Source organism: Bos mutus, chromosome 10 (assembly GCF_027580195.1).
Source record: "Bos mutus isolate GX-2022 chromosome 10, NWIPB_WYAK_1.1, whole genome shotgun sequence".
Classification (NCBI taxonomy): domain Eukaryota; kingdom Metazoa; phylum Chordata; class Mammalia; order Artiodactyla; family Bovidae; genus Bos; species Bos mutus.
The window spans coordinates 56403654-56418959 of record NC_091626.1 but is presented as its reverse complement, the minus strand read 5'-3'; the positions used below and the strand labels follow the sequence as shown (position 1 = coordinate 56418959).

The following is a 15306-nucleotide window of genomic DNA, read 5'->3' as shown; positions in this document are numbered from 1 at the left end:
ACAGCAACTTTCTTTTGCTACAACGATCATTTTCTCACATAAGGGACATTCCTTTCCTAGTGGTTTGTTGTTGTTGATGCTGTTTTAAAAATAGAAGTCAGTTTCTTTGAGAATACAAACTCTTTTGGACACTGGAACCATTTTGGAATGCCTGTAGTCTCCACCTGCATGACCCATAGTTGATCATTTAATATTGAGGGCATCCTTGTCGAGTCAGTGCATTAAGGTCATGAATACTATGGTCTCCCCTCTGCTTGGAAAGTCACATCACTGTTGGGTTTCCTTTGTTGGGGGAGCATCAGTCCCTTCAGCATTGTCACTTCTACCATCACGCTCCCTTCTTCCATCCCCTTCATGGATCTGTTTCTAGTGTGGAAACAAAAATGGATGCTTTATGGAGATGGTTTGGAACTCCTGCTGTGCATAACACATATTTGTCCATAAAAGCATTTTCTGGTTTGGTACTTCAAGGAATGCTGTTTCCAATGAGATGTTTCTACATATTGGGAAAAGGTGTTTCATGGAGATTCATAAGACACTTGGCATATTAAAGACTGACAAGCCCTACTCAGTGTGTCTCAACCCTCTTGGAGCCTCAACACTAATTTTCTGGCTAACCTGTCAATATCGTACAAAACAGTTCTTTGGCGTACCTTGGGGGAATGCTGGTCTGTATGCTGTCTTTTTACTGGATTTTGATTTCTTTGAGAGTAAAAAGTGTGTTTTACTTCCTTATGTTGTAATCCGAGTATAGTTCTTGGCACATAAATAGTGTGATGGGGGCACATTGATGGCTAAGTATCTATTTCAGTTAAATCCATACAGTATTCATAACATTAGCTTAGCAGTACTTACTAGATGAAGATGTAGATCATTTCTGCAGTTATCTTTTCATGTCATAACATTCAAATGCCATCCTTTCTCTGACATGTCTCACTGTGGTCAAGTCCTTTTTCCCATCACACTTAACTGAGAGTCCTACTTTTAAACACTCCTAAGCCATGTGACAAATGAATTTTATTAAGAGGTAGCCTCTTGAATGGAGAAGGCAATGGCACCCCACTCCGGTACTCTTGCCTGGAAAATCCCATGGACAGAGGAGCCTGGAAGGCTACAGTCCATGGGGTCGCTAAGAGTCAGACACAACTGAGCGACTTCATTTTCACTTTTCACTTTCATGCGTTGGAGAAGGAAATGGCAACCCACTCCAGTGTTCTTGCCTGGAGAATCCCAGGGATGGGGGATCCTGGTGGGCTGCTGTCTGTGGGGTTACACAGAGTCGGACACAACTGAAGCAACTTAGCAGCAGCAGCAGCAGCAGCCTCTTGAATATAGGGAAGCTCCTGACCAGAATACTGAAGTTAATATTGCATCCAGGTAAACACAATTGAGAATAAACCCAGGGCTGGCAACTCTCAGGTGATCAACAGCTCATAGGGATGGACTACGTAGGTGGCCTAGAATCTGATGAATAGCTCTACTTTAGTCTGTGTAGTCTAGACCTTGGCTCTATGCCCTCTGTGTGGAGAATATAATGCTTATCTCACAGACCTATAAATATTCTAAAAAGAACTGGGAAATACCTTGTTTTGCTGTATATTTGTAATATACAGTGAATAGGTCACATAATATTTTTAAATGAGTTCCATCTTATACACATAATATGTGAATAAATTACACTGTAAATACTATTTTTATGTCATTGAATGGAGAGTATTTCAATTTTAGTTTTGTTAGTACTCAGATAATTTTAGTACTAGTATATATTGTAAAATGTCCTTGAGAAAGAGGACATGAGATTGCAAACATATGTTTTTGTTTATATTATTTGTTAAATGTGTAAAAACACCTACTCTTTCTCAAGTCAAAATACTCTTCTCATTCCAGTGAATTCTTCTTAAATTCTTTACATTACAGACTTATCCTATTTAGGAATGTGTCATTAAAATAATAACATTTATAATCTAAAACTGCTTAATAACTCTAACTCTATTTTTATTAAATGGACCGAGTACTTCACTCTTAATAGATAATGGTTGTTAAGCTAAATATTTACAGAAAACCAGCCCTCATGTTGTTACAGTATGAGCTTCCCTAGAGGAGATCTTGTTTATTTGGTGGTAATAAATAAACTCGCTGTGCACCGTGGCCATTCCATTTCTCAGCAGGGGTCTTGGCAGCTGTGGAGAACGTTTTATATTCTCATCAAGTGCATAAAAGCCCATGTCCCTGCTCCTCTTTATGGATTCAGATTACTGATGTAGACTCTGAAAAATCCCCACGCAGCTCTGATCATTAATATAACAGAAGCTGGTTGACAAGCAGAACACTTTCTTTATCACCAGTAGTGTTTATATATTGGAATAGTGGTTACTGGAAGCACATACCCAAGCACAAGAACACGCACATACATACTCATGGTGGCTTTTACTGGAAACTAAACTCGACAAGCAGTACTAAAATCTTTTCATTTGGGAAATCAGAGTTGACCAGGTATGCGTCATTATTCAGATTCATTTGTATTTTTTCCATTCCTTTCTTTGTTTGCTCCAGCAATCACTTAGTGTATCACTGGGAAGTTCTCTCTGTTTCTTTTCCCACAGACCATGGAATCCCTCAATGGTGGCAAACCGTTCCTGCAAGCATTTTATGTCGATTTGCAAGGAGTCATCAAAACCCTTCGGTATTATGCAGGCTGGGCTGATAAAATTCACGGGATGACCATTCCTGTAGGTATGTGAGACCTGAGTACGTTGAAAAGGGAAACATGAGACCTCAGCAGAAACACACTGTCACCACCAAACACAGACAGCAGTCACCAAACACAGACAGCAGTCACGTGGAGTACAGATCTGAGCACACTTTTGCAGCAGCTTGAACTGAACAAAGAACAAAACAGATTTTGTCACTGCTTCTGACAGTATCCCTATTTCAGTATGTAGCCAGTCCATACATAGGTGCAGAGAAAGCCACATCAGTGCGTCAGTCAGCTAAGGAACAAGCGTGTGTCTGCTGCAGAGTTCCTTGCACTGTGCTAGCTTAGGTGCTGGGGGCGGGACAAGCATTGGGTGTGGGAAAGCCAGGGAAAACTCTGAGAAGATTAAGACTTGGCCCTTGGTCTCCTGAAACCTAAGATTTTCTTGTTTAGAAGGAAATCCTCTAAAATGTTAACAGTTGTTTTCTCTGAGTGGTGAGATTATGGATTGTTTATTATTTCTTTTTCATATTTCTCTATATTTTCTGTATTTCCTATAAAGACCATGAACTACTTTTACCATCTGTAAAAACAACCACCATCCTGACACATTGTCTTTTAAGATCCAGTTTTGGAGACAAAACCAGTAAGACAAAACAAAGATCTCTACAGGAGAGTTGCAATTAGGTGCTAAGCCATGTGGCTTGGCCTGTCAGTGCTGTGGCCCTTAAAGCAGTGGGAAGGCATCCAAACTAAGTCAGTGGAAAGGTCTCAGTCTGAGCATGAACACAAGCCCGCCAGGCTTCTCTGTCCATAGGGATCTTCCAGGCAAGAATACTGGAGGGGGTTGCCGTTTCCTTCTCCAGGGGATCTTTCTGACCCAGGGATCGAACCTGCACCTCTTACATCTCCTGCATCGTCAGGCTTCACCACCAGTGCCACCTGGGAGGCCAAGCGTGAGTACTGTGCTGCAGTGATATGAAATAAAGTGCTTTCACAGCAGCCCCGAGGGGTAGACACTGTTATTACCAGAGGGAAAAACTGAGGCCTAGAAATGTTAAATTGTCTTCCTGATTCACCCAGTAAATAAACTGCAGGGCCAAAACTTTGGCGTTAGAGCCTGGTGAATCACTTCACTAGAGAATCTGTTTTAGAAACTGGGAGGAAGAAAGATTGTGACAGGAAAGGGGCCAACTGGAAGAGAGGTGAGGATATTGGCAGTGGTGAATAGGTATACAGAAACAAAATACGTGTGTTTGAGTGGCTCCTGGATGGGCTAAGCAGTGTGCCAGGTGCTCTACCTGTGTTCTTTGGAGAAGAGCCAGCTTTCCGTGTGCACATTGGGGAGAGTAGAGAGTGATGCTGGGGACCTTCAAGTGCCAGTGTGGGCCTTCCTCAATGGAAGAGAATTGGTTTCCCAGAAAAGGAAACCGATGGCTGATAGGGTAGCTGGCTTAGAGCAGTGCCTCTCAAACCTGAATGTGCATATGTATTACCTGGAATCGTCTTCAAGTGCAGGTCTAGGATGGGGTCTGAGAATCTGTGTTCCTAACCAGCTGCCAGGCGATGCCTGTGCTGCTGGTTCTCTGCCTCAAGTAGTGAGGAGTCACAGTGACAAAGAAGAGAGACAAGACTTCAAAGGACTATTTTAAAATTATCTCCATGAATGATGGTGACATGTGGAATGCTGGTTTTAGAAAATGCCTTTCTGGTTATAGAGACTCTTCCCTGCCATTCAGAAATTTCCCAAGTTCAGACTCAGAAGGATGGAGAAGATAAAGGAATGCCAGAATCTTAGTTTAGTCCTGGCTCTCAGATATTATGGACCACTGTTCTTTGTAGGATATGTAGGGTTGAAGAATGGCCTAAGTGAGACAGAGTCACAGTTTGGTATGTGATGCCCATAGAATAGTAAGGAAAACAAGCAGGTAGACAGCCGAGTGTAATATAGAGTGGCTTGTTCACATATGGACATACAAAATTCAGTGGGTACTCTGTAGGAAAGGCATATCACTCAGCATTAAGGCTTCCTGGAGGGAAGGGAGGGCCTGGGAATTAAAACCCTTGTCAAGGACAGGACATGCATCAGCCTTTTCAGGCTGACCTGTGCTGTTTCAATGCAGAAAGGAAATTATCAGGATCAAAGGCTCCAGTTTTTTGCATCCCACCCCAACTGCCATTTTAATGTTTCGGATATTTCAACATCTTTTCAAATGATATACGGAGATCGAAGGCTATATGTATACATAAATGCCTACTTGGCCTAACAATGTCTTGATTTTCTTTTGCCTCCTTAGGAGAGAAGTCCTTGATTGATTAGATAAAGATTTGTTGGAATTTTTGATCGTATTTGATACTGTACTATAATTTTATCTGGCAATAGAGGTAGTTGGTTTATAAGCCTCACTGTTTTCATCTGATGCTCTTTAGAGATTCTGAGTTAGAAGTACAGGGCTTAGAAAAGGCATGCACAGTAGTCTCTCCCACCTTTACTCATAAACTGGTGTCCAGCCTGTGAAGGAAAAAAGAGGAGGAATTCTGTAAAATGCTAAGTAATTTTTGTTTCCCTGATTTCCCCTAACGTGCATTTAGAGGGATACTAGGATGAAGAACTCTCCAGGGATTCAGGTTGTTAGGCAGAGGTCCTGAGAAGCTGTGGGTCTGGGACATAAGATATTTCACTGTGGTGCCTCAGGCAGGTGAAGGAAGGATGAAGACAGACATGAAGTTGGCCACTTTCCTTTCTGTTCCAGTTTTGGATACATTTTGGCATGCCTATAGGCTACTGGGGGGTCATAGTAGAAGACCAGGGAAAGGGAGGGTCATTATTGTTCATTTACTTATTCTCACATTTGTTCAGTCAGTCCATCTGTGCTTTATTGTCATGTGTAACTTTATAATTTAGTATCAGCTTGATTTTTGTCTCTGTGTTCTTGGCTTTTTTCAATGAAATCTCTGTCTTTATTGTGTTATATACGTTTCCATGTGCCAAATCTCTTCAGTCATGTCCAACTCTTCATGATCCTGTGGACTGTAGCCTGCTAGGCTTCTCTGTCCATGGGATTCTCCAGGCAAGAGTACTGGAGTGGGTTGTCATTTCCTCCTCCAAGGAATCTTCCCAACCCAGGGATTGAACCCAGGTCTCCTGTGGCTCCTGCATTGCAGGCAGATTCTTTACTGCTGAGTCACATTTTCCTGTGAAACAGCCTAATTTTGTTTGAAATGATAAGTGTAAAGAAATAATGTATTTTATGTTTGAGCATGTAAAAGGTCTTTTGCATATAGGATCTGTGAGATTCTGTGTGATCCTATGAAACAAGTCAGTTTTTAAAAGGTATTGTACACATTTTGCAGGTAAGAAAATGAGACAGCAAGAGTTTAGTGACTTGAACAAGGTCACATGTGAGTAAGTGGCAGGCCTGAGATTCAAACCCAGGTCTCTCTCTGCGTAAGCCATTGTAGACCCTCTGGTAGAGACCTATCAGCGGAGTGGGAAAAGAAGAGGCCAGTCAACCTGGTGAAGTCTTGAATCCTCTGCAGATTTTTAGATTAACATTAACCATTGTTCCTAGAGGAAATACAAGGGTAGAAAGCAGTCGTAAAAATAAATCTGAAAGTTTTTTTTTTAAATATATGACTGCTTTATTACATTGAATCATACTCCATGGTTCATCCAACTTAGTATCCCTGACACTGAAGGATAAGACCCAGAAAGAGTGGGAAGAATTATGCTGTTGTCTCTTGGACTCCTTCCCATTTAGGAAGGCTGGGCACTCTGCCTCATAATGGGACAGGCTCTTCCTTTACCTCTTCTACCATGCGTCAGCCTCAGTCTCTCAGGCATCCCCTCATTCATACGTTCATTCAACAGATTTTTTAACCACCTGTGTTAAACACTGGGGTTACAAAGGTAAACAAGTAAGATGCCCATAGAATAGTAAGGGAAACAAGCAGGTAGACAGCCGAGTGCAATATAGAGTGGCTTGTTCACATATGGACATACAAAGTTCACTGGGTACTCTGTAGGAAAGGCATATCACTCAGCATTAAGGCTTCCTGGAGAAGGAAGTGAGATACACAGTTGATACCTGTGCAAGGGCTGGTATGTGAAGATGTAGCCAGGGCGACCACCAGCAGTGCTAGCAGTCTGCAGAGCATAGAGGGAGCAGACTGATGTGTGCTAGTGTGGCCAGTTTTAGCAGACAGTGGGGCCCTGGGCCTGGGGAAGCTGCTACGAGTTTTTTCCCACAGTAATGGTGAGTCACTGAATTATTTTAAGTAAATAAGTGTCTTGATCAAAATTGGTTTTAGAAAGAGATTTTGATGACATAATGGATAATCAGTTGCAGAGAGCAAGTAAGTACTTTTCCCCCCTCCCCCAGAAGGGCAGCCTCCCTCTAGAATATCTGGGAGGAGGAGAAAAGGGTTACAGCATGACCACTGCTGAGCCTCCACTGGACAGCCATTTCGCCCTCTGAACTGAGAGATTCCCTCATCCCTCTCTGTTACATCCCAACCAAGGCCCACAGTTGGATGTTTTCACAGAATCATGCAGTATTAGTTTGACTCACAATGGTCTTAATGTTCTTGTCTTTACAATATTATCTATAATTTCTGGCCATGGTACTCAATGGAACCATTCTTTCTGACCATAAATCCTGTGCTTTGACCCTTCTGCTATAACATCTGCTAATTATGATGATAAATAATAATCATTATTATGATTTATTGTACAGTTTCCTAGTGCCTATTATAGTATCTCTAATCTCATAGCAGCCCTCCAGGGGAAGTAGTTTTATCTCCATTTTGATCATTTTTAACCTGTGCCAAAATTCTCTGCTCCTCCCATGGCCACAAAATCTTAGTGCTGGAGGAAGGAACAAAGATTATCTTTAGTTCACTGAGGGAGAAGTCGAGGTTTTGGTTTACATTACTGATGATTTTTCTCTGTAACAGTGTTGTTTTGTGATATGTAAGCAGAGAAAATGTAGTTCATGCTTTAGCTAAATTCTGACATAAAAATGAGTTTACGATACATTATGATATCAAAAGGTTAAAAAGCTACACAGGCCACCTGTAATTATTTATCCAGTTCACCTTCTTTCAGTTTTACCTGTTAAGTTAAAGGATAGGCTAAAAATGTGCAGAAATTGTCTTGAATCCTAAGGTTCTGCCTTCAACAGCTCAATCTGATTTAATGTTGTCAATGGAGAACTCATATGGTGAGATCTTGTTCAATCAATGAGAATGAGGAGCTGTTTGCTCTACTCACCTAAGCAGAACCCAGTATACAGATAGAAACAAACAAAGTGTCTGACTCTTTGTGACCCCATGGAATTCTCCAGGCCAGAATACTGGAGTGGGTAGCCTTTCCCTTCTCCAGGGGATCTTCCCAGCCCAGAGATTGAACCCAGGTCTCCCGTTGCAGACAGATTCTTTACCAGCTGAGGCACAGGGGAAGCCCAAGAATACTGGAGTGGGTAGCCTATACCTTCTCTAGTGGATCTTCCCGACCCAGTGTCTCCTGCATTTCAGGCAGATTCTTTACCAGCTGAGCTATCAGGGAAACCCAAAGCAGGTAGAGTTACCTGAATTGGTGGTGACAGATCATGGAGTCTGCTTCACATGTAACCTCTTTGAGAGGCAGGTTGAAGAAAACTCAGGGATCCCTAAGGCCATCCTCCTCATTTTTCAAAGAAACTAAGGTCCAGAGAAGTAAAGTAGCTTTTTCCCCAAGATCATATAATGTGTAGTGGTAGAGCTAAAATATGTTTATAATTGACTCAGGAGCATGTGGTTAAACTTCTGAGATGCTACCACTTGACACCTGGGGGAAATAGTGTCATCTTCACTGTATATTATTATAGAATCTCCAGTGTCTGTATAGGTATCTATGGAGTTTATCATTACAGCTGTGAAATGTCCAGTGAGATCTGCTCAGTCTCAGAATACATAGGAATCTGCTAGAGGACATAATGAACTAGTTCAGTGTAGTTGGTCTAATTGTTCATTACTGGGGTCACCAAAAGGTCATTGCTAGTTCCTTGAAAGGCAATTCCTACACAAATTAGAGATTGGAAGATGGCCATCCATTTGTTGAATTATTTAACCGATTTTGATGCTATTAAATAAACTCATTTTTAGAGTTAGCAGGTATCTAAAAATTGTAGCAGTTCTTTTTTTTTTTTTTGTAGCAGTTCTTGAAATGCTCTTAGTATTGTAGTTGGGAGCCACTTCTTGAGGTCCATATTTAATAAATTTCTCCTCAATTTCTGGCACATTTCAGATTCTTCTGATTTTATTTACCATACATATTACCTAATCATATTCTAGTTTATGTATAGAGTGTTTCAATGTCCAATATTCTTATGAGAATAATAATTTTGTTAATTTTTTTTAAGCAGCTGTAAAATCTGCTTTAAGGAGTAATATTTATCCTGAAGGAATAATCCACATAGTTGTTCTAATTAAGTAATTTCTATCTTTCCTGTGTAATTTGCTGTCAGTCAGTTCAGTCACTTCGTCATGTCTGACTCTTGGTGACCCCATGGTCTGCAGCATGCCAGGCTTCCCTGTCTATCCAACTCCCAGAGCTCGCTCAAACTCATGTCCATTAAATAACTCATGTCCATTAAATAACACAGAACAGTGGCTTAACATTCACAGATACGGAAGAAGTTTTTCTGTTACTCATCTCTAGGGACAAAGACTCTTCTTAGTTTAACTGTAAACTAAGAAATGGCCTAATCTATACATGCTTGGTAAAATTTGATCCGTAGTTCAACTAAATTCATGATTAAGCTTTTAATTGTAATTCTTCATCAAGGTATATAACACTGATGTGTAAAAACACATCAGAAATGTTGTCTCTGGGTGTGTCTTAAACTCCTTCTAAGAACAGTAGTTTTTACTTTCTTGAATGAAATGGAAAAGAGGCTAAGAGCTAAAAAGTTCTAAACACGAGATTTAGTATTTCCATCTTGGTGTCTCATCTCTTTTTTAGTTTTCTCTACCACGGTTGTGTGCTAACTTCCTGGCTTGGAATATGGTATTCAGAACATTTATTTGTTATTTTCATCAAACGCAGTCCATTCTTTCTGAGTCTGAGCTCTCTCTGTAATGCCTTATATTTTGTAAGAAGACCTAAGATGATTGTAGCCTAAAGTGGAGTATCTGAGTTTGGATGGAGAATTTTTCCTCTGTCAAGCTGATGTGCTTTATAGTGCAAAGCTAGAGAAATGATGGAAACAATCTTTTTAATCATCTTACTGTATTTAAATAGTGTTACAGCAAAAAGACTAAAGGTGTTTCAGATGGTAAAGAATCTGCCTGCAAAGCAGGAGACCCAGGTTCTAATCCTGGGTCAAGAAGATTCCCTAGAGAAGGGAATGGCTATATACTCCAGTATTCTTGCCTGGAGAATTCCATGGACAGAGGAGTTTGACAGGCTATAGTCCATGAGGCTATATAGTTCATGTCCATGAGGACATGACTGAGCAACTAACCCTTTCACTTTGGGCTTCCCGGCGTGGCTCAGTGGTTTAAAAAAAAAAAAAAATCTGCCTGCCAATACAGGAGATGTGGGTTCTATCTCTGGGTTGGAAAGATCTCCTCAAGGAGGAAATGGCAACCCTCTCCAGTATTCTTGCCTGGGAAATGCCATGGATAGAGAAACCTAGCGGGCTATGGTCCATGGAGTCACAAAGAGTCAGACACGACTGAGTGACTGAACATATTAACATGAAAGATGGGAAATGGGCTGTGATTTTTATTCTAGGCAGAGAGGAGTACTCATACTTCGTCTTAGGTACAGAAGAGAAGGAGGGAGAAGTAACACTGCCGCCCACTGGAGTCCACTTCTCCCAGATGCAGAGAGGCACTCAGCCTTAGACTTCCCAACCTGAGAGGAAGCCTGTGCTCTGTAGCATTCCCTTTATAGCTTGAGATACAGGAGTCTATGTGAGTTCTCTCTCCACACACCACATCCTTGAAGAATCATCTTCACCCTTTTTTCCCCCATCTGCATTCCTTGACATTACATTCTGATTCTGTGGTTTGTGATATCCACCCAAATCCAAACCTTATTCACAGAAGAGCCTTTGGTATGTTTCTAAGGGAAGTGAACTTGAAGTCTGATCACCCAGTTTCAAGTTCAGGAGCCACAACTTAACCAGTGATACTACTTTAGACTTAACCTCTCTGTGGCATATTTTCACTACTTGTAAATTTCAAATAATAATACTTGCCTTAATTTTTCCATACATTGTTTTGAGCATGAAATGAGGCAAGAATATGAAAATATTTTGTAAAAGTTATATATGTTTTTGTTTTTATTATTGTAATTTAAAAGTGTTAAAAACATTGCTTAGATTCTTCTACACTTCAGATTCCTTTCAGGCAAATTAGTAGTTATCAGAGAGGCCAAAAGTAAATAGAAATGAAGTCAACAACTGTAGATCATCGCAATACCTGGGGACTTCCCTTTATCCACTTGGTTCCTCTGAACCCGGGTACTTGGAGTGTGGTCTGTGGATCAGAAGCATTGGTGTAACCTGAGAGCTCGTAGAAATGCAGACTCTTGGGTTCCACCCTAGATTTACAGGTTCAGAATCTGCATTTTAATAACTCCAGATGCTTTGTGTACACATTGAAATTTGAGAAGCACAGTGTGGCATATTATGTGGCACGATGAAAATCAGAACCACAATGAGGTATCACCTCACCCTGGTCAGACTGGCTATCATCAAAAAGTCTATAAACAGTAAATCCTGGAGAGAGTGTAGAGAAAAGGGAACCCTCCTACACTAATGGTGGGAAAATAAATTGGTGCAACCAGATGAGAACAGTATGGAGGTTCCACAAAAAACTAAAAATAGAGTTGTCATATGATCCAGCAAGTCCACACCTGGGCATATATCTGGAGAAAACTCTTAACTCAAAAATCATGCACCCAGTGTTCATAGCAGCACTATTTACAATAGCCAAGACATGGAAACAACCTAAATATCCCTTGATGGATGAGTGGATAAAGAAGATATGTGTGTGTATGTATACACATAATGGAGTATTATTATTCAGCCATATAAAGAATGAAATAATGTCATTTGCACTAACATGGATGGACCTAGAAATTATCATACTAAGAGTATTAAGTTAGACAAGGATAATTATCATATGGTATCATTAATATGTGGAATCTTTAAAAGATGATAAAAATGAACTTATTTACATAATAGACTCACAGACATGGAAAACAAACTTACAGTTACTAAAGTGAGAAGGTAAGGGAGGGATAAATTTGGGATTTTGGATTAACAGATGTAGAATACTATATATAAAACAAATAAACAGCAAGGACCTACTGTATAGCACAAGGAACTGTATTTAATATAATAAATGCAAAAGGCAAAATGGTTGTCTCGGGAGGTCTTACAGGTAGCTGAGAAAAGAGAGGTGAAAGAAAGGCAAAGAAGAAAAGGAAAGATATACCCATCTGCATGCAGAGTTCCAGAGAATAGCAAGGAGAGATAAGAAAGCCTTCCTAAATGATCAATGCAAAGAAATAGGAGACTGTCTTTTCACCTTGCTTATAGTTTCCTTTGTTGTGCAGAAGCTTTTAAGTTTCATTAGGTCCCATTTGTTTATTTTTGCTTTTATTTCCAATATTCTGGGAGGTGGGTCATAGAGGATCCTGCTGTGATGTATGTCAGAGAGTGTTTTGCCTATGTTCTCCTCTAGTTTTATAGTTTCTGGTCTTAGGTTTAGATCTTTCATCCATTTTGAGTTTATTTTTGTGTATGGTGTTAGAAAGTGTTCTAGTTTCATTCTTTTACAAGTGGTTGACCAGTTTTCCCAGCACCACTTGTTAAAGAGATTGTCTTTAATCCATTGTATAGTTTTGCCTCCTTTGTCAAAGATAAGGTGTCCATAGGTGTGTGGATTTATCTCTGGGCTTTCTATTTTGTTCCATTGATCTATATTTCTGTCTTTGTGCCAGTACCATAGTGTCTTGATGACTGTGGCTTTGTAGTAGAGCCTGAAGTCAGGCAGGTTGATTCCTCCAGTTCCATTCTTCTTTCTCAAGATTGCTTTGGCTATTCGAGGTTTTTTGTATTTCCATACAAATTGTGAAATTATTTGTTCTAGCTCTGTGAAGAATACTGTTGGTAGCTTGATAGGGATTGCATTGAATCTATAAATTGCTTTGGGTAGTATACTCATTTTCACTATACTGATTCTTCCAATCCATGAACATGGTATATTTCTCCATCTATTAGTGTCCTCTTTGATTTCTTTCACCAGTGTTTTATAGTTTTCTATATATAGATCCTTAGTTTCTTTAGGTAGATATATTCCTGTATTAGATCAGATCAGATCAGTCACTCAGTCATGTCCGACTCTTTGTGACCCCATGAATTGCAGCACGCCAGGCCTCCCTGTCCATCACCAACTCCTGGAGTTCACTGAGACTCACGTCCATCGAGTCAGTGATGCCATCCAGCCATCTCATCCTCTGTCGTCCCCTTCTCCTCCTGCCCCCAGCCATTAAAAAGAATACATTTGAATCAGTTCTAATGAGGTGGATGAAACTGGAGCCTATTATACAGAGTGAAGTAAGACAGAAAGAAAAACACCAATACAGTATACTAACGCATATATATGGAATTTAGAAAGATGGTAACAATAACCCTGTATACGAGACAGCAAAAGAGACACTGATGTATAGAACAGTCTTTTGGACTCTTTTGGACTCTTTGGGAGAGGGAGAGAGTGGGATGATTTGGGAGAATGGCATTGAAACATGTATATCATATATGAAACGAGCCACCAGTTCAGGTTCGATGCACGATACTGGATGCTTGGGGCTGGTGCACTGGGACGACCCAGAGGGATGATACGGGGAGGGAGGAGGGAGGAGGGTTCAGGATGGGGAACACATGTATACCTGTGGCAGGTTCATGTTGATATATGGCAAAACCAATACAATATTGTAAAGTTAAAAAATAAAATAAAAAAAAAAGAAATAGAAGAAAACAATAGAATGGGAAAGATTAGAGATCTCATCAAGAAAATTAGAGATTCCCAGGGAACGTTTCATGCAAAGATGGGCTCAGTAAAGGACAGAAATGGTATGGACATAACAGAAGCAGAAAATATTAAGAAGAGGTGGCAAGAATACACTGAAGAACTATACAAAAAAGATCTTCATGACCCAGATAATCATGATGGTGTGATCACTCACCTAGAGCCAGGAATGTGGAATGTGAAGCCAAGTGGGCCTTAGGAAGCATCACTACGAACAAAGTTAGTGGAGGTGATGGAATTCCAGTTGAGCTAGTTCAAATCCTGGAAGATGATGCTGTGAAAGTGCTGCACTCAATATGCTAGCAAATTTGGAAAACTCAGCAGTGGCCACAGGACTGGAAAAGGTCAGTTTTCATTCCAATCCCTAAGAAAGGCAATGCCAAAGAATGCCCAAACTACTGCACAATTGTACTCATCTTACACCCTAGCAAAGTAATGCTCAAAATTCTCCAAGCCAGTTTTCAGCAATACATGAACTGTGAATTTCCAGATGTTCAAGCTGGTTTTAGAAAAGGTAGAGGAACCAGAGATCAAATTGCCAACATCCACTGGATCATTGAAAAAGCAAGAGAGTTCCAGGAAACATCTATTTCTGCTTTATTGACTATGCCAAAGCCTTTGACTGTGTGGATCACAATAAACTGTGGAAAATTCTGAAAGAGATGGGAATACCAGACCACCTGACTTGCCTCTTGAGAAATCTGTGTGCAGGTAGGAAGCAAGAGTTAGAACTGGACATGGAACAACAGACTAGTTCCAAATAGGAAAATAAGTACGTCAAAGCTGTATATTGTCACCCTGCTTGTTTAATTTATATGCAGAATACATCATGAGAAACGCTGGACTGGATGAAGCACAGTTGGACTCAAGGTTGCGGGCAGATACATCAGTAACCTCAGATATGCAGATGACATCACCTTTATGGCAGAAAGTGAAGAAGAACTAAAGAGCCTCTTGATGAAAGTCAAAGAGGAGAGTGAAAAAGTTGGCCTAAAACTCAACATTCAGAAAACTAAGATCATGGCATCCAGTCCCATCACTTCATGGCAAATAGATGGAGAAACAGTAGAAACAGTGGCTGACTTTATTTTTCTGGGCTCCAAAATCACTGCAGATGGTGACTGAAGCCATGAAATTAAAAGACTCTTACTCCTTGGAAGGACCGACCTAGACAGCATATTCAAAAGCAGAGACGTTACTTTGCCAGCAAAGGTCCGTCTAGTCAAGGCTATGGTTTTTCCAGTACTCACGTATGGATGTGAGAGTTGGACTATAAAGAAAGCTAAGTGCCAAAGAATTGATATTTTTGAACTGTGGTGTTGGAGAAGACTCCTGAGAGTCCCTTGGACTGCAAGGAGATCAAACCAGTCCATCCTAAAGATGATCAGTCCTGAGTGTTCATTGGAAGGACTGGTGTTGAAGCTGAAACTCCACTACTTTGGCCACCTGATGCGAAGAACTGACTTATTTGAAAAGACCCTGGTGCCTGGAAAGATTGAAGGCAGGAGGAGAAGGGGACGACAGAG

At 40.5% G+C, this 15306-nt stretch overlaps 1 protein-coding gene across 1 annotated transcript in view; it reads left to right on the top strand.

Moving 5' to 3' along the window:
- Window positions 1-15306, top strand: part of ALDH1A2 (aldehyde dehydrogenase 1 family member A2) — a 125699-nt gene that overhangs the window by 61018 nt on the left and 49375 nt on the right. The window contains exon 4 of the mRNA XM_005910439.3: window positions 2604-2733. Coding sequence (XP_005910501.1) covers window positions 2604-2733 — 130 coding nt within the window. The remainder of the gene's footprint in view (window positions 1-2603; window positions 2734-15306) is intronic.